General features: G+C 46.6%; 1 protein-coding gene across 1 annotated transcript in view; it reads right to left on the reverse strand.

Moving 5' to 3' along the window:
• Window positions 1–19,814, reverse strand: part of TMC5 (transmembrane channel like 5) — a 183,986-nt gene that overhangs the window by 69,698 nt on the left and 94,474 nt on the right. The window contains exon 9 of the mRNA XM_088476220.1: window positions 7,232–7,383. Within this exon, the coding sequence (XP_088332346.1) occupies window positions 7,232–7,383 (152 nt within the window). The remainder of the gene's footprint in view (window positions 1–7,231; window positions 7,384–19,814) is intronic.

Genomic DNA, 19,814 nt, shown 5'->3' on the forward strand with positions numbered 1-19,814 from the left:
GAATGAGATCCTATATTTTTATTATTGTCATTTAGTAGTTTGCAAAAATCCTCCAGACTAGATCTTCCTCCTCTCCAAACAAAAGAGATGTCACCTATATACCTGCGATAGGTCACTAGGTCCGCCCCGAGACAGCCACAACTCCACACGGCCTCCTTCTCCCATTGACCCATGATGAGGTTGGCGTAACTCGGAGCGAACTTAGTGCCCATAGCAGTCCCGTTTTTTTGCAGAAACATGCAAAAATTATTAGAAAGGATAAATTCAATACCATCCAATATAAAGTCCTGTAAGTCCCTTGTCAAATAAGATTTATTTAATGCAAGTTTAGTGGCTTCTATCCTATGGCGTGCTCAATAATGGTATATAATGAGCCAACGTCACATGTGACTAACAGATCTCCCCAGGCAACAGGTAATGCCAAATGGAGACCTGTTGTCGGTGACACCATTCCCGCTTCTGGCAAGTGACACGCATACGTCACTTCTGGTCGCGTGTATGGCCCGGACAGAGAGTCAGTTGGTAATGGTAGTGATATCACTACATTCCACTGACTTGTATACTAGAGGTGATTGAAGTCCTTGCGGTCCAATGAACTGTGCAGGTTTTGGCGTTAACTCCACCCTCTTTAAGGTACTTGGTGGTTATCTACATAAATACACTCCATGTCTTGACAAAGGCTCCCAAAGAGAGCTGAAACGCGTTGACCATTTGAGAAGGTGTAGGAGCATTTGAACCCAGAGGTAGGTCATAAAGTTTTCTGTTTTTTCCATCGCTGGACCTATCATCAATTCCAGTTAATAGATTTTTTTCTGACTACCTCTGGTGAAGTGTTCTGATATTTTAAGCTTTTTATTTTTTCATTTTTTTACACTGCATGTTTTTATATATTGTACATCATGTAATTTTGGAATTTTTAAAACTTGGATCTTTTGTATGAATTAAACATTTTTGGATTGTGACTTATGGATTATGGTCGATTCTTGGTGATCACTTCACTTTGAGGGTAAAAGAAGCACAAAGATACCTTGATGTGCAGTCCCAACTCCTTATGAACTGTGAGTTCGGTACGCAGTACCTTGGGCATTTGAAAATAAACCTTTATGTATATTTCCTAAACCCTTTCTGATGTGAGTGAATGGTATGCTATATCCTTACCTTTTCACCAGACACATTGTGGCTGTGAACGTCTCTGTCTAAAAGATACCTTTATAGGAGGCTTCCATAGGCACTTTATGTGAGTTGGGTACGCATTCTCTCTAGTGTACCAAAACACTTTTCCAGGGTGTGGAACAGTATTTGGTTTTATTCCATGTGTTGCGAATATCCTATGGTGACACCCCATTTATCTCCCTTTGCATATATATCATATAGAGAGACATTGCGGTGGTGTATCCTGAGGAAGAATTACATCTAAAAGGAATTTATGAAGATATAAAGAATGTTTTAGTGCATCACACACAAAATTAAGTATCATTTTTGTTAATAGCGCCTTTTTGCATCTCCTATGTTATCTTGTTGTTTATGCTTTTATGGATGTGGTCATTTCCATTTAGACCTAGGAGGGCACTGAAGGCTACTTTCAATTGCGCATTCACAGTGTAACCCATCACAACTTTTCTATTCATTTAAAGTATTCAGGATATTGATCCCAGGGGTGATGTTGATGAAACCTTAAAAGAGGGCTTAAATCAAGCCCATAAACGTAATATAGTGTAGTATTTTCTTATGCAAATATATACACAGTGGACGTACATACATCTGCATACCAGATAATGCAATATAAAGTACATATAGCGATGCCACTAATGCGTGTTCCTGGTATTTAAAGACCAAACTCCAGCTTCATAAACCAGATACAGCAGGCCGCACACACTGACCGACTCTATCCGCCGTTACCGAGTCACACGCCAAGCAACCACCAGTACATATATATATATACACACACGCATATATATATAAAATACAAAAGATTCGGCACTCTGGACGAAAAAAAAAGTAATGAGGGGTGCCCTCCTTCAAACATATACAACAGGCTCTCCCTCTAGTGATGCATGGCAGCACCACAGAAGCAAGGAAGAAACGAGGCGGCACTGCCAGTTGACTTACTGTAACGTTGTTTAAATAGATGAAAATATCAGTACAGAATAAGTCGACGTTTCAAGGCTCTAAAGCCTTTTCATCAGGACGTTGATATATGTACTGGCAGTGCCGCCTCGTTTCTTCCTTGCTTCTGTGGTGCTGCCATGCATCACTAGAGGGAGAGCCTGTTGTATACGTTTGAAGGAGGGCACCCCTCATTATTTTTTTTTTCGTCCAGAGTGCCGAATCTTTTGTATTTTATATATATGCGTGTGTGTGTATATATATATATATATATATATATATGTATATATATATATATATATATATATATATATATACACAATTAGCCAATATATATATTGGCTAATATGCTGTCTGTGTTTTTCTTTTATCTTGATTATCGTGTAAATCTCTAACATCTGACAGCCAACGCCAAAGGTTGTTTTTCTTGAAAACCCTCTCACCTCTGTCAATGATAGATACAACAGCATAGCAAAGGACACCCATTGAAATAACTGCATATTTGGGTCCAAAACTATGTATAGCCACAAGTGTTAGTGTACACTAAGTGCATTTGTAACTTTTGCAAATGTTTACCAAACTGGTTAAGATAATATGAGACAGCCATTAGAATTTACATATTATAAGGTTGCAATAAATCACTGGAAAGGTTGTCAAGGGGAGATATACACTACTATAAAAAAAATCTGTGGTTAGTTCTCCAAGTTGTTTGGAACAACCTCCCTGCCGAGTTCCTTCAAAAACTGTATGCAAGTGTACCTAGAAGAATAGATGCTGTTTTGAAAGCAAAGGGCGGTCACACCAAATATTGATTAGATTTAGATTTCTCTTCTGTTCATTCACTTTGCATTTAGTTAACTGATAAAAATAAACTATTAACACTTCAATTTTTTAAAGCATTCTTACTTTGCAGCATTTTTTTCACACCTGCCTAAAACTTTTGTACAGTATTGTATATGTACCAGAGTTTTAGCTTCTGTCTGGTAGGCATAAGCTAATTAGCAGCCTTGATTGCCAGACCACATGTGAGAGGCTGATAAAAGGTCTGTCAGCCTCTGTAGTCAGTTCTCACTGCCTGGGGAACACAGGCCTGTTCAGAGACACTGTGATTACTGAATGTAAATGCTGTGCTAAAGACTTCTGTTTTCTGATAGGGACATTAGATCCCTCCACTCTGAGAAAGGGGATCATTTTGTTTAGTTAGAGGTTAGAGCAGGACGGGCCATGATTTACTTGTATGTTTTTTTTGGGGGGGGTTTGTGCTCAAACTAGGGCCCTGGATTGGTGTACCAGTACTTGGCTGCTGCATAACAAGTGCAGCCGTCCACCCCAGGAGACGGCACCCTTGCCATGCTTTGCCACTATATATATGTGTGTGTGTGTATAGATATACAATATGTGTTTGTGTATATATGTTTGGTTATTGATAAATAATGTAAGAGGCTACTATTTAAACCAACAAAACAATATAACATAAATCATATACATTATTAGAAAATATATACTGAAATGTATAAGCACTTGAATTTTGTATCAAGCTTATAGCATGCAAATCGTTAATTACCGTATATACTCGAGTATAAGTCGACCTGAATATAAGCCGAGGTACCTAATTTTACCACGAAAAACTGGGAAAACTTATTGACTCGAGTATAAGCCTAGGGTGGGAAATGCAGCAGCTACTGGTATTAATCCCCCCCTGGTACTGTCCCCAGTAGTAATCCCCCCCTGGTAGTGCCCCCAGTAGTAATCCCCCCCTTGTAGTGCCCCCAGTAGTAATATCCCCCCCCTGGTAGTGCCCCCAGTAGTAATATCCCCCCCTGGTAGTGCCCCCAGTAGTAATACCCCCCCTGGTAGTGCCCCCAGTATTAATCCCCCCCCTGGTAGTGCCCCCAGTAGCAATATCCCCCCCTGGTAGTGCCCCCAGTATTAACCCCCCCTGGTAGTGCCCCCAGTAGCAACATCCCCCCTGGTAGTGCCCCCAGTATTCCCCCCCTCCCTGGTAGTGCCCCCAGTAGCAACATCCCCCCCCTGGTAGTTCCCCCATTATTAATCCCCCCCTCTGGTAGTGCCCCCAGTAGCGATATCCCCCCCTGTAGTACCCCCCGGTAGTAGCCCCCCCAGTAGAAAGAAATGTAAATAAAAAAACCACTTACCTGTAACCCCGCTCCTGGTCCCGACGCTGCTACAGGCTCCTCCGCCGCTTTGCATAATGAGAGACGTCGTCATGACGACGTCTCTCCCATTACCCACTGCGGGAGCCGGAAGATGGCTCCCGCAGTGGGAGCAGCAGCAGCCGCTGAGAGTCTGACAGACTCTCAGCGGCTGCTGATTATACCAAACACATAGCTGCCGGCTCCGGCGGCTGTGTGTTTGGCAGTGTGTAGTGCTGACCGAACTCCGTCCGGTCAGCGCTACACACGCGGTGCAGGCTGTGTCACAGTGACACAGTCTGCACCGCGGCCCGCATGGTACGCTACTCAGCAGCGTACCATGCGGGCATGACTCGAGTATAAGCCGAGGGGGTGCTTTTTCAGCACAAAAAATGTGCTGAAAAACTCGGCTTATACTCGAGTATATACGGTAGCTCATCCGTTAAAAAGATATACAGAGTTCATATAATGTCCACTTGTAATAACTGCAGATATCTACACAAAGCAGTTATTACAAGTTTTTGTCTTTAGTTATTTGATACTTCCTTTGTTGTGCCAGCCCCTATTATAATTGCTGGGACTCTTTTCAACTAAACCTCCTTCATTAAATAGCTGAACTTCCTCATATTTCCTTCGTAACCTCTTCCATCCCATCATCTGTTTTCACATCATATTCTAGGGTTTGATTTCTTTGTACATTGGGCCTAGGTTTGTTATATGCACAGTAAAATGCTGAAGAAATTATGTACTTAAAAAGCTCTATACAGTATGCATACATAGATATAAATACAATACCACTTTCTATAATTAACAATAGGATATATACAAAATATTAATGAGCTATGGGTGATGTCTATTATCCAATCAGATGCTCTCTAGATATGGCTGATTTCTGATTTTTTTTAATTTACATAATATAGACAGAACCGCTGTAAGTCACAGAGGTACAGCCATGATGGGCAGCAGGGCAGGAGTCCAAGGGAGACAGGGAGCTGCAACTTCATATTGTAGGAGTCAGAATGGGTAAAATAACAAACATTTATTAGCTTTAGGTTTGATTTAAATGTATGGATGAAAGCAGCAACAAAATCATTCTCTATAACAGTGGTTCCCAAACTGTGCGCCGTGGCCCCCTGGGGTGCGTCGGGACACCTGCAGGGGTGCCTCAGGTTGGTGGTCCAGCACCAAATCAAATTATTTATAGTCAATGTAATGTAAATACAGTATGTGGACAGGTCAGCTCAATTTACTTTGCTTTACTACTTTACTACATTTTTTTCTGAATTTTTCAATAATAAACTTTTGGCTTATGGGTGCCGTGAAAACCATGCTGATACTCTAGGGCACCGTGATTCAAAAAAGTTTGGGAACCACTGCTCTAAAACTAAATCTTATAATATAGGCACAAGCAATGAAGAAAGCATTATCCGCTTCAGTGGTGAAGCCGAATCAGCCATTCAGAAGCAGCTGACTAATGCTGGTCATTGTCATCATAATTATCAGCCCTCAGGCACCAGCTAGTGATTCGGCTACTGACAGGTATATCTGAATCTCCGTGCAGGTCTGCCTTATGCGGGCCATACATCTATTACTCCCGATTCATCCGATCCTCAGTCAAAAACACCGGGCTGTGGAGACTGATGATTGGCGATCTATCGGCGGATCGAGGAAAAACAGCATGTTAACAATTCCCGACTCGGAAATCCCAATTAGTTTTTGGTTGGGATTGGTGATTTGAAGATTTCCAACAAGATGGATTTCCTCGATTCCCCGGTGTTGGCAAAACGGTGAACTGGGGCAATACATTGTGGATGTATCGGCCCCATTAGTCCACAAGTGAATATGATCTAGCTGTATTTGGTCTGTGTTTGCACGCCCTTACCCACCACCATTCCAACTCTCCAAGTGTAAGTGGAGCAAATACCAAATCTGAATATGGACATAGACATATGGTCTTTGTGGACATTTGCAGTACAAATGTGCATGTTGTACGCTAAGCACTTCCAACACACTGTGTGCCCCGGGTGGCTAATTAATCTCTGTGTAACCCTGACATACTTATAAAACACTATACATACAATGAAAAGTAGTCACACTAAATTAGATAAAGATTCACTCTGGACTCATAATCATAGCTATTAGATTGAGGCGCAGGTAATATAGGCCATCAATGGCTCTACCATTGATGGTCAATGGTTTTTAACCAATGGCAAAAACCATCGATGGTTTAGCCAAAGATGGCTGGGTGCTGCACATGCACAGACCTCGGGCTGCCGATTATTCACTGTACGGCTATGGGAAGCATATTAATCATGTGACTTGTATACTTGCATAATGACGTGTAAGCACTGTATTGCCATAAATCATGAGGGCAAAGTGCTGGTATAATCAAGTGCAAGGAGGGGGCAGTGCTGGATCTATGAATCTATAAATACACTGCATGTTGTTTACAGTGATAACAATACACTGATTATTACATCATTTGGGAGTGCGCCTGTATTAAGGCCACAATCACACTTCTCATACTCAGATAAGCTGATAAGAAAGCCAGGTCACTGAAATACCGATTACATGTGTAACACTGATACACTGATATCTTGACAACATTTCTGCTTAAACCTGTAAAAAAAATATTACAAAACTAAGAAAGGGAAAACAAGGGTTTTTAATAAATAGTTATTAATATAATGGGGTAAATATTTAAAGCTACAGGTTTTCCAAACCACATATATTAGATGATATCACTGACCGTTTTTTAAAACGGAAATGTTAGCAACAGCAAAGGCCATGCTGGCCTTTTATAAAATTGCTGTTTTAAAAATAGCAGGCAAAATTGCTGAAAATCTGTGATTTTGAACATCCGCAGATCAGTACATCCAGGTGATATATTTGGATGTCTTTTCTTATCCTTGTAAAATCCCCTTCTCTTTCTACAATACAGTATGGAAGTTTTGCAGAATAAGTCATATTACCTGAAGAGCAGTATTAGGAAACAGGTTGCCAGATACAGTCCAATAGTAAATATATATGCTAATTGCATGTTGTATGGAGCTAGATTGGCTTCTTTCCTGATGGTGCCATTTGTGTAAAATCCATAGTACAAAACTGTATTTGCAAAGTAACCCTGAAAGAGAAAGCAGAATATACTGATGTTTCTTCTTGAATGTAAAGCCTAAGCTAATGTTCATAGGTAAAACCGATTGTACATTGAATGTAAAGCCTAAGCTAATGTTCATAGGTAAAACCGATTGCTTAGTAGATTTAGACACATTTCCCTTGAAGCATGGCAGGTAGTAGCACTATAAAATATTACTATAACCTCATAATAGACCAAATATCTATGAATTATAACAAAAATAACTTTTTAGAAGTATTCCAAGAGAAATATTAAAATTAAACTGCAATATTTTAAGTGTAATGAATATTTACACAGGGTATGCCGATTGTGCCGACACATCCCAATGTCAGGGCTCATCTCATAAACTTTTTATTATTATTATTATTATTATAGTAAGAAACATTAAATATATCTTTAATGAGCCCTCTTCTCTGGCTCATAATCTAACTGACCGCACCAGAGGAGAACCTTTCTCAGAGAGGAATGTATCTACTCTCTCAGCAGGTACAGATCTGGGCACAGAATTACACAGAGAGCCACCAATGTATGACCAATTCCTCTGCATGGTGGTGAATGGTCGGTTGGATGATATTATGAGGCTTAGAGGGTTAAAATGATGGGATAACAAGAGATATGGTAAGAACTTACCTTTGTTATCTCTGTTTCTACGAAGTCCATAGGGTCCACAGGGTTGACCTTGGGGTATAGCTGGATCTGGATCCACGGGCACCACGCAGTTAAAGCTTTGCTGCTCCCAGGATGCACTTGGGTCCGTCCTCCTCTATACCCCGCCCCGGCCACAGGCACCTCAGTTGGTAAGCAGCTAAGGCCGGAGGAGGAGACTAAACAGAGAGAAGGAAGACTGGAACACACAAGAAACCATACTCACAGAAATGGGAGACGGAAAACCGGTGACCAGCCACACAGCCCATTTGAAGCCAGGTGCGTCAGGGCGGGCGCCCTGTGGACCCTATGGACTTCGTAGAAACAGAGATAACAAAGGTAAGTTCTTACCATATCTCTTGTTTTCTACTTCAGGGTCCATAGGGGGTCCACAGGGTTGACCTTGGGGATGTCCCAAAGCAGTTCAACTAAGGGCGGGGACGCTCCTGTGCTGAAAGGAGTACCCGGCGCCCAAAGGATGCATCCTGAGAGGCGAAGGTGTCAAACGCATAAAACCTCAAAAACGTCTGAATTGAAGACCAAGTAGCCGCCTTACACAGCTGAACAGCGGAGGCGCCACGTCTAGCAGCCCAAGAGGGACCCACAGAACGAGTGGAATGAGCCTTAACAGAGGCTGGCACAGGTAAACCCTCCTGCGCATAAGCCTCACAAATAACTGAACGAAGCCAACGGGCTAACGTTTGCTTGTTGGCAGGCCAACCCCTCTTGTGAAAACCGAAGAGGACAAACAAAGAATCCGACTTCCTAACCGAAGCAGTCCGGTCCACATAGATTCTAAGTGCCCGGACCACATCCAAGGAAGCCTCACCAGCAGAAAGATCAGGTGACTGAAAAGCTGGCACAACAAGTTCCTGATTAATGTGGAACTTTGAAACCACTTTGGGCAAAAACTCAGGACGCGTGCGGAGCACTGCCCTGTCCTGGTGAAAAATCAGAAAAGGAGGGCGACAGGAAAGCGCCCCCAATTCTGAAACCCTCCTGGCCGAAGCAATTGCCAGGAGAAAAATGGTCTTAAACGTCAGCCACTTGAGCTCCACCGACTCAAGCGGCTCAAAAGGAGGACCCTGCAAGACCCTCAGTACCACCGTCAAGTCCCACGGAGCCACCGGAGGCACGAAGGGAGGCTGGATCCTGAGAACACCTTGGAAAAAGGTGTAAACATCTGCCAGTGTAGCAATCCGTCGCTGAAACCACACGGACAAAGCAGACACATGAACCTTCAGAGAGGCCAGGCGTAAGCCGAGGTCCAAACCCGATTGAAGAAATTCCAAGATTCTGGAAACCCGGAACACCTGCGGATCATAGTTTCTGGATTCACACCACTGAAAATAAGTGCGCCACACCCTGTGGTAAATCCGCGCGGAGGCAGGCTTGCGTGCCCTAAGCATGGTACCAATCACTGAACTGGAGAAACCCCTAGACCTCAAGACGGCTGTCTCAAGAGCCACGCCGTCAAAGACAGCCGACCCAGATCCGGGTAAAGGCAGGGCCCCTGAGACAACAGGTCCCGACGCTGAGGAAGAAGGTACGGAGCGTCGATGGAGAGGCACCTCAGATCGGAGTACCAAGGACGTCTGGGCCACGCCGGAGCCACCAGCACGAGCGTGCCGCCGTCCTGCTTGAATTTCCGCAGAACCCGAGGAAGTAAGGATATCGGAGGAAACAGATACGCCAGGTGAAACGTCCATTTCACCGACAGAGCGTCTACCAGACAGGCGCCTGCGTCTCTTGTCCTTGACCCGTAAACGGGCAACTTGTGATTGTGACGGGAGGCCATCAAGTCCAGCTCCGGCAGCCCCCACCTGTCCACGAGTAGCTGAAACACCTCTGGGTGAAGCGACCATTCCCCGGGATGCACATCGTGACGGCTGAGGAAGTCCGCCTCCCAATTGAGGACTCCGGGAATGAAGACTGCCGAGATCGCTGGAACGTGACACTCCGCCCAAGCAAGAATGCGAGACACCTCCGACATTGCTGCCCGACTGCGAGTTCCCCCTTGGTGGTTGATGTACGCCACCGTGGTAGCGTTGTCGGACTGCACCTGAACCGCCCTTCCGTGAAGAGCGGGGCCGGACGACTGCAGGGCCCTGTACACAGACCGCAGTTCCAGGATGTTGATGGGGAGAAGTGCTTCTTCCGCGGACCAACGACCCTGAAGCGATAATGAGCCGGTCACTGCCCCCCAACCCCGAAGACTGGCATCCGTCGTGAGCAGGACCCAGTCCGGGATCCAAAAGGGGCGCCCCTCGACCAGATGCACCGTCTGAAGCCACCAAGCCAAAGACTGCCGAACCTCCGCGGACAACACCAGCATCTGAGAGCGGATCCGGTGAGGTAACCCGTTCCATTCCGATAGAATCAGCGCCTGCAGGGGCCGGGAATGGAACTGGGCAAATTCCACCATGTCGAATGTCGACACCATGGACCCCAGAACTCTCATAGCTGAATGGACCGACAGGCGGCAACTGCTCAGGCAACTGTGTATCCGCAGCTGCAGGGAGGAGACCTTCTCTGGAGTCAGGAAAATCCGCTGCTGACGAGAATCCAGCAGGGCTCCCAAATGAACCATCCGCTGTGATGGAATCAGGGAGGACTTCTTCCAGTTTATCAACCACCCGTGTGCTTGAAGACAAGCAATGGTCAGGTGTAGATGTCGAAGAAGCACCTCCGGGGAGCTCGCCAGCAGCAGAAGATCGTCCAGGTACGGCAACAGACGTAGACCCTGACCCCGAAGGTGGGCAGCCATAACCGCCATCACCTTGGTGAACACCCTCGGAGCCGTGGAAAGGCCAAAAGGCAACGCCCGAAATTGGTAGTGATGGTTCAGGATAGCAAACCTCAGATACCGCTGATGTGCCGGTGCTATGGGCACATGGAGATAGGCGTCCTGGATATCGAGGGAGACCATATAATCCCCGGGTTCCATCGCCAGAATGATGGAACGTAACGTTTCCATCCTGAACCTGGGAACTCTGAGGTATCTGTTCAGAGACTTCAAATTCAGGATAGGGCGATGAGAACCATTGGGTTTCTGTACCAGAAACAGAGTAGAATAGTACCCCGTCCCGCGCTGAGACTGCGGAACGGGAACAATGACCCCTGCTTGTAGCAAGGATTCTATAGCTACCTGAATCTGACCAGCTTTGGTCTTGTCCAGAGAAGGACTCGTACAGAAAAACTGGTGGGGCGGCCTGAACCGAAAAGACAGGGCGTACCCCTGAGAGACTACTTCTCGAACCCAGGCATCCGTGGTGGTATTGTGCCAACACTGGGCAAATTGGAGAAGTCGGCCTCCCACTCTGGGGTCCCCCAGAGAGAGGCCCGTCCCATCAGGCAGCAGGCTTATCCTCCTGCTTGGAAGAAGGGCGTCGAGCACTCCATGCTTGCTTCTTGGGCTTGGGTGCGGCCTTGGTCGCCGAATGTCTCGGGAAGGACTGGCCCTTGGCCTTACCCTGAACCCGAAAGGACCGAAAGGCAGAGCTCCTCACTTTAGCCGGCGCAGAGGCCGAAGGGAGAAAAGCCGACTTGGACTTAGCCAAAGTATCCACTATTCTGTCCAAATCCGGACCAAATAGTAAATCACCATTAAAAGGCAAGGCCTCCAGACCCTTTTTTGAATCTGCATCAGCCCTCCAGGACCTCAGCCACAGGGAGCGCCGAGCAGATACCGCTGCAGCCGACACCCTAGAAGTGAGCAGGCTGGCATCCAAAGACGCTTCCCCAATATAGGAAGCTGCATTCCGCATCTGTCCTACTAACGCTCTCTGGATATCCGGAGCCTCATCAGGAAAGGTATCCTCCAAGGCATTGGCCCATGCCTCAATGGCTTTAGCCACCCAGGAGATAGCCATGGACGGGCGAGCCACCGCCCCGGAAAGAGAATAAATGGACTTTAAACAAGTCTCCACCTTCCTGTCCGTGGGATCCTTCAAAGAGGAGATAGACGGCAATGGCAACGTCGCGCTTTTGATCAAGCGGGTAACGTGGGAATCCACCGCCGGCGGAGTTTCCCATTTCCTGCAATGAGCTTCAGGAAAAGGATAGTTCGCCGCCAACCTCTTCTGTGGATGGAACCTCTTACTAGGTAATTGCCAGGCCGCCGCCATATGATCCGATAATTGATCAGACAGGTGGAACACAGTTGAGGTCACCTTGGCCTTTTTAAAATTAGGAAACTTCGACCTAGGAGCCGGCGCATCATCCTCAACATGTAGGATAGCCCGCACCGCCCTAACTAAGGCTGGAACATTAATGGAGGACTTAGCTTCCACCTCCTGCCCCATGACATCAGAGTCAGAGTCCTCATGGATTTCTCCATCATCTGAGGACACTTCCGAGTCCGACAACTGCGCAGCTAGTGAACTCACAACCGGACGTTTAGACACCCTTGGTGGCACATCACCTTGCAACATGGACTGAAACGCCGAGGATGAAGCCGCCAGACTCTGTACGGAGCTGGATAGAACATCCACCCAAGGCGGAGGCTGCAAAGGCACTACAGACTGACACGTCCCTGGGGAAGACTGCACATACACAGGCAGTCCCGAGTAAGGACCCACAGTCTGGGCCCCGGGGGAAGACCGCAACATTTGTGGAACCCTCGGGGAATGGGGGATGGTGGGCTGCGGTAACGCCCTAGAAGGGACCGCTGATGGGACCGATAACCGGTCCGCAATAGACGCCAGCACCTGCGAAAACATCGCCCAAGGAGGGTCCTGTGATACAGGGGGGTTGGAGGGGCCCGGTACCAGCTGGCACCGCCCGCACAGACCATCCTGAGATAAGTCCTCCCCATCAACTCCAGCAGCACAACGTCTGCAGGAAAATAGCACAGGAGCCACAGAGCGCTCAGTCTCCTCATCAGACATGATACCGTAAATCACAAGAAATAGGTATCACCAGAGGAATTACGGTTTTAACACCCGCGCACTCACCAGTATGCGACACAACAGCCCAGATATGGTACTGTGTAGCACACAACAGTATGTGACTGACCCCACAAATACGTGTTTTATATAAGTGAGGGTCTCAGAAAAACGCCCTTCCCCCACACACCTGCCGGGCCGTAGGAGAAGGAAAGGGATAGTTATAAGCTGACAGTAAGGAGAATAAGTCACAGACAGGCAGCACTAGCAATAGTCACATACAATGCAGAAAAGTTAGTACTCACTGCACCTTCTGCTACAATCAACCGCCCAGATTCAGTGTCTGGGAGGGCTATAGCGCTGTGTACACTGTCCTTTTGCAGGGGAGAGGTACACAGGGGGACCGGTCCACTTGATACCGCCTGGGAGTCTGCGATGTGCCAGTAAAGATGGCCGCCGGAGACCTCAGAGGAGGAGTGGCCGAGAGATAAGAGCAGCTCAGCGACGCCAGACTCCTAGTTGAAAGGCGCGCTGAGCTGAGGGGAGGAGCCGCTAGACAGGGAAGGCTGCCTCCCCTGGCTAGCAATTAACCCCCGGGTTGCCGGTCCCGCTACCAGCCTGATACCCTGGTGGTCTAGCGGACACGCGGGGTATTCCTCAATTGAGGGGGAGCCCGCCGCCGCCGCTAGCGCCTCTGGTCTGTCCCCAGAGACCGGAGGCTCCTGACTGCATAGAAGTATCCGCGGGCCGCCGCACGCGGCGACCCGCGGCTTACCTGATACCCGTCGCGTCCGGCAGCAGTCAAGGGAGTCCCCAGAGCCCGGCTAGTACAGGCTCTGGGGTCCCGCCGCGATCCCCAGAGCTGTACTGGCGTCGCGGCGCCAGCGGGGAGAAGGAGCGGCAGCGTGGACGTCCTAAAGGACAGTCTGATGCTGCCGCTCTAACAGTGTAAAAAAAGTAGAAAAAAATAAAAAATTTCTCTTTTAAAATAAAGCTATGGGGCTGCTCCTGCAGCCCCACTGCGACAGGGTGACCCGACTCCGGCCGGGCACCAACTAAAACTGAGGTGCCTGTGGCCGGGGCGGGGTATAGAGGAGGACGGACCCAAGTGCATCCTGGGAGCAGCAAAGCTTTAACTGCGTGGTGCCCGTGGATCCAGATCCAGCTATACCCCAAGGTCAACCCTGTGGACCCCCTATGGACCCTGAAGTAGAAAGATTAATGGAGAATTATGATGGGGAAAGAAGAGTAATGATGGAGGATGGCAGGTTATAATTAATATCCTTTATTTATAATGCTTCAATATACAATACAGTTTTAGGCAGATGTGGAAAAAATGCTGCAAAGTAAGAATGCTTTCAATAATAGAAGTGTTAATAGTTTATTTTTATCAACTAATAAAATGAAAAGTGTCATTTGTTAATTCCCAAATATCATTTAATTCCCATATCCCACTTGAAGGGGTCACTGGTGAAGACCACCAGCAAGTTAGACCACATGCCTCTGGTCAGGTCTCACCAACACCCAGAATTAACCGATGAGGAAGTCTTATATCCTTCCACCTCATTTGCTGCTGTCTACTCCCATAGTTGCCTAGACTCCCAGTCCTCCTACTGACTCCCAGTCCTCCGACTGAAGTTCTCAAGGGCCAGGTCGTGACAGTGCCTTTCATCTGATATACTAAGTTTCCTCAGCCTAGCACTGCATCTACGGTTCTTAATGTTGTCTGTTTTTTTGTGCTTCTTCAAAAGAGCTTGAAGAGCACATCTTGAAACCCAAGTTTGCTTTGAAATATCTGCCTGGGAGAGACCTTGCTGATGCAGTATAACTACCTTGTGTCTTGTTGCTGTGCTCAGTCTTGCCATAGTGTATGACCAGTGACATGAAACTGTCTTCTACAACCTCGCCTTTGTAGCAGAGTTTGGCTGTTCCTCACCCAGTTTTAAGCCTCCTACACAGCTGTTTCCATTTCAGTTAGTAACTGTATTTCAACCTACATATGAAAATGATGATCATTATCACCTGTTTGGTATGATTGGTTAATCATACACCTGACTATGATCCTACAAAATCCCTGACTTTGTAAGTGTACCTAGAAGTATTGATGCCGTTTTGAAGGCAAAGGGTGGTCACACCAAATATTGATTTGATTTAGATTTCTCATCTGTTCATTCTATTTTTGAAGCATCTTACTTTGCAGCATTTTGTCCACACCTGCCCAAAACTTTTGAAAACTCGAACATAGCTCTGTATGTTGAGGAGATCGTATTACAAATACGTTGGATGTGATATGTCGACAGCGGTGACTTATCTGCTCCCAATAGCTCCAGTGGTCAAGTGAATGTGACTTCCGGGTCAAACCTCAGGTAATCTGGCATTCGGGTGAATATTTCTTCCCTATCTCTAACCCTAATTGCAACCCATAACCTTCCCTCTAGTGTCTAACTCTAACCTCCCTCCACTCCTGCAGCCTAACTCTAATGTCGACATTCTGACTGTTGACATTTTAACAATGTTGACATTGTCATTGTCGACCTTTTGACTACATCCCATGACAAATTACATACAATGGCATGAATCATAAGGTAAAGATGTCCCTGCCCTAAAGCTTACAATCTAAGAGGTGTGAGGAACAATTTATACATTTTGAAGTAGTGGAATAACAATTGTAGCTGTTGGTGGGAGCAGTGTGCGTGGCTACTGTCAGGCAGCTATATTATCAGCAAGCAATATTAAGGCAGCATTAGGGACTGGCATCTTTGAGCAGTCACAGGTGGTGTGGTACGGTTGGAATGAAGAGACAATAAAAAATTAATTAGTAATTGTATAAATCTTTAGACACTTTGCCGCAGGCAGCCATGACGTTCTTTCACCATTCACAGTAACCGAACCTCATTCCTATTCTGTCCTGGAGAAGACTTTGGGTTTAGTACTGCATGGGCACTGTTGTGGTAATCCAGCAGCTCGCAGTAGCTGTATGCCCTGTATCTTTGTAAAACATAATACTAACTGCTGGCCACAGAGCCACAACACTTGTTCCTCATGTTCTCAGACAGTTTGGAGGCAGCTGCGGCTACCAAGGAGTGCATAGAGATGCAAACAGCAATGACAGTTACACTCATTGATAGCTGAATGAAGGGGAGATGTACAGTATCAAACTTTCTATAGAGATTGAGAAGTTGCCCATAGCAATCGATCAGCTTCTCGCTGTCATTTATCTAGCACAGTTTATAAAATGACAGAAGCTGATTGGTTGCTATGGGCTTATACTTCTCCACTTTCTTCTCTTGAAGGTTTGATGCATCTCCTCCTAAGAGTTTTCCAGTAGCTCTTTCAAACAACACCGTCCAGTGTAGCATTATTCTAATTTCCTACTGCCTTTATATTATGTTAACTGTTTTATATTAGTTGATTATGTGGCGTGTAGGCCATACACTGGATTTAAAGTGCAGCCACCTCTATCGGCTGTCAATCAATCAGTTAATGTTCCATGGGAAGTATGGATGCTTACGGATGGGGGATAAGGGGATAATTATTGATGAAAGCACAACCTAATGAAGTGTGTCTCACATGCTTATGCTAAACATAGATATATTGTCTTCCTTCCTGCATCTTTTCTTTAGCAGGATTCTATCTGTTCCTAAAAAGCTCATTCACATTGGAATATGTTATAACATTAAATGATACTTCAAAAGGAAACTCTGTACGCAAATAGACAACAATGACTAAGTAACATTATTTTGTAAAAAAAATAAAATTAAAAAAAAAAGGTTTAGAAATCAAAGGACAGATTCAATAAGTGGCGCTGTTCCTTTAACACCATGTGAGAGATCCAGGCAGGAAAACCTTGCTTGTTCTTGGTCACAGCCCAAAGAAATGCATTAAACAAATGAGCAAGGTAATCTTTTTCAAAATGCAGACCGAAAAAATAGGAGTTATGGTATGACATACCTTTGTTAACTCCTTTTCTTCGAGGTCCATGGGGTCCACAGCCATCACATAAGGGTTTATGGATTCATCCAGACACCAAACAGTTAATCCAAGCTCTCAGCTCCCAGGATGCATTAGGTCCTCCCCCATATACGCCACCCCTGGTCACAGGGCGTCAGTTTGTCACAAAGCCCACCAAGAGAAGGCAAAAAAAGAGGTAAGAAGGAAGGACATATGTTCTCTAGACATTCTCTCACAACCAGGGAAACACTTAAGAGATACAACAAAACTACCCATTAACACTAGGTGCGTTAGGGTGGGTGTCCTGTGGACCCCATGGACCTCGAAGAAAAGGAGTTAACAAAGGTATGTCATACCATAACTCCTATTTTCTTCTTCGGGGTCCATGGGGTCCACAGCCATCACATTGGGGATATACCCAAGCAGTACCCCTAAGGGCGGGAACGCTCCTGTGTCTCAGAAGAAAGGAGGATCCTGCGCCCAAAGGAGGCATCCTGAGAGGCAAAGATGTCAAATGCATAATATTTTATAAAGGTGTGGACAGACGCCCACGTGGCTACCTTACACAATTGTTCCGCAGACGCGCCCCAGCGGGCTGCCCATGAAGGACCCACAGACCGCGTAGAGTGTGCCCTGATCGAGTCTGGCACCCTACGACCCACCTGAGTATATGCCTGTGATATGGTCATACGAAGCCATCTTGCTAAAGTCTGCTTATTGGCTGGCCATCCCCGCTTATGGCAGCCATAAAGAACAAAAAGAGAATCAGACTTCTTCAAGTTGCTGGTGCGCTCCACGTAAATACGTAAAGCACGCACAACATCCAGGGAAGCCTCACCTAAGGACAGCCCTGACACATGAAAAGCTGGGACCACAATTTCTTCGTTTATATGAAATCGTGATACCACCTTAGGGAGATATCCTGCTCGGGTCCGCAGCACCGCTCTATCCTAATGGAAAACTAGAAAAGGAGAGCGAACTGACAAGGCTGCTAGGTCAGACACCCTACGAGCAGAAGCGATGGCCAAAAGAAAAATAGTTTTTGCTGTTAACCATTTGAGATCTACTGACTCCAATGGCTCAAAGGGGGAAGCCTGTAAAGCTTTAAGAACTAAAGACAGGTCCCATGGTGCTACCGGAGGAACAAACGGAGGCTGCACCCTCAAAACTCCCTGAAAAAAGTTTTTACATCAGGCAACGAAGCAACCCTACACTGGAACCAAACTCCAAGCGCAGAAGCCTGCACTCTTAGGGAGGCCAGACAAAGACCCCGCTCTAACCCTGACTGGAAAAAAGCGAGTACTCGGGAGATCCTAAACACACTAGGATCATATTTTCTCAGTTTACACCACTGAAAAAAAGAACGCCAAACCCTATAGTAAACCTGGGCCGAAGAAGGCTTTCGTGCCCTCATCATGGTCTTTATTACTGGCTCTGACAACCCTTTGGCTCTTAAAACGGAGGCTTCAAGAGCCATGCCGTCAAAGCTAACCGAGGGAGATCCGGATACCAGCAGGGACCCTGTAGCAGCAGATCTCGCCTGAGAGGAAGTGGCCAAGGCGTGTCCACTGAGAGGTTTTGTAGATCGGTAAACCAATGGCGCCTGGGCCAAGCAGGGGCTATCAATATCACCATGGTGTCTTCTTGTTTGAGTTTTCTGACCACTCTGGGAAGAAGAGCTAGAGGCGGAAAATATACGCCAGCCGGAACTTCCACCTTACTGACAACGCATCCGTGAAGTCTGCCTGTGGGTCCCTGGTCCTAGACCCGTACCTGGGGACCTTGTGGTTGCGATTTGAGGCCATAAGGTCTATCTCTGGAAGACCCCATCTGTCCACCAATACCTGGAATACCTGCGGGTGGAGAGCCCACTTCCCCGCGTCTATGTCCTGCTGACTTAGAAAGTCTGCTTCCACATTTTGTACCCCTGGTACAAAAACTGCCGTTATCGCAGGAAGATGACGTTCTGCCCATACTAGGATCCTTGACACTTCTGTCATGGCTCCCCGACTTCGGGTGCTCCCCTGCCAATTTAGGTAAGCTACTGTGGTAACATTGTCGGACTGTACTTGCACCGGCTTGCCGTGCACAACATCCTGGGCTTGTACCAATGCCCTGAAAACTGCCCTCAGTTCCAGTACATTTATGGGCAGACAACTTTCTGCCCTTGTCCATCTTCCCTGGAAGACAAGGGGCCTGATACTGCTCCCCAACCCGGAAAACTGGCATTGATGGAGAGGAGAGTCCAATCCGATATCCAAAACGGCCGACTCTGGTTGAGGTGGTCCGTCCGTAACCACCAAGACAGGGACAACCTGACCTCTGGGGAGAGGTAGATATTCTGAGATTTTATCAACCGATAATCCCTGTTCCAGCGTGAGAGAACCCACCGTTGCAACGGCCGGGAGTGGAACTGTGCATATTGCACCATGCTGAAGGTGGATACCATTGACCCCAGCACTCGCATGGCCGCATGCACTGATACTCGTCTGTTGTGTAAGAGATTGCGTATGCGCCCCTGTAGAACCGCAATCTTCTCTTCCGGTAAATACAATCTCTGCTTTACCGAGTCCAGTCGTGCTCCTAAGTGCACCAGCTGTTGTGCTGGTTGAAGGAAGGATTTCTTCCAGTTCACAATCCAACCGTGCCTCTGCAAATAAGAGATTGTCACCTCGAGATGCCTCATCAACTCCTGCGGAGATTGCCCTAGCAGAAGGAGATCGTCTAAGTAAGGCAAAACTCTGATGCCCTGGCGCCTGAGGGCTACCATTATCACCACCATGACTTTGGTAAAAACCCGAGGGGCTGTGGACAGGCCGAACGGTAATGCCTGAAACTGAAAATGGTCCTGCCCTACTGCAAACCGCAGAAACTGTTGATGGGATACCACAATGGGCACATGTAAATAAGCGTCTTGAATATCGAGGGATACCATGA

The sequence above is a fragment of the Taudactylus pleione genome, unplaced genomic scaffold (genome assembly GCF_031769625.1).
Source record: "Taudactylus pleione unplaced genomic scaffold, aTauple2 ptg000184l, whole genome shotgun sequence".
NCBI lineage: Eukaryota > Metazoa > Chordata > Amphibia > Anura > Myobatrachidae > Taudactylus > Taudactylus pleione.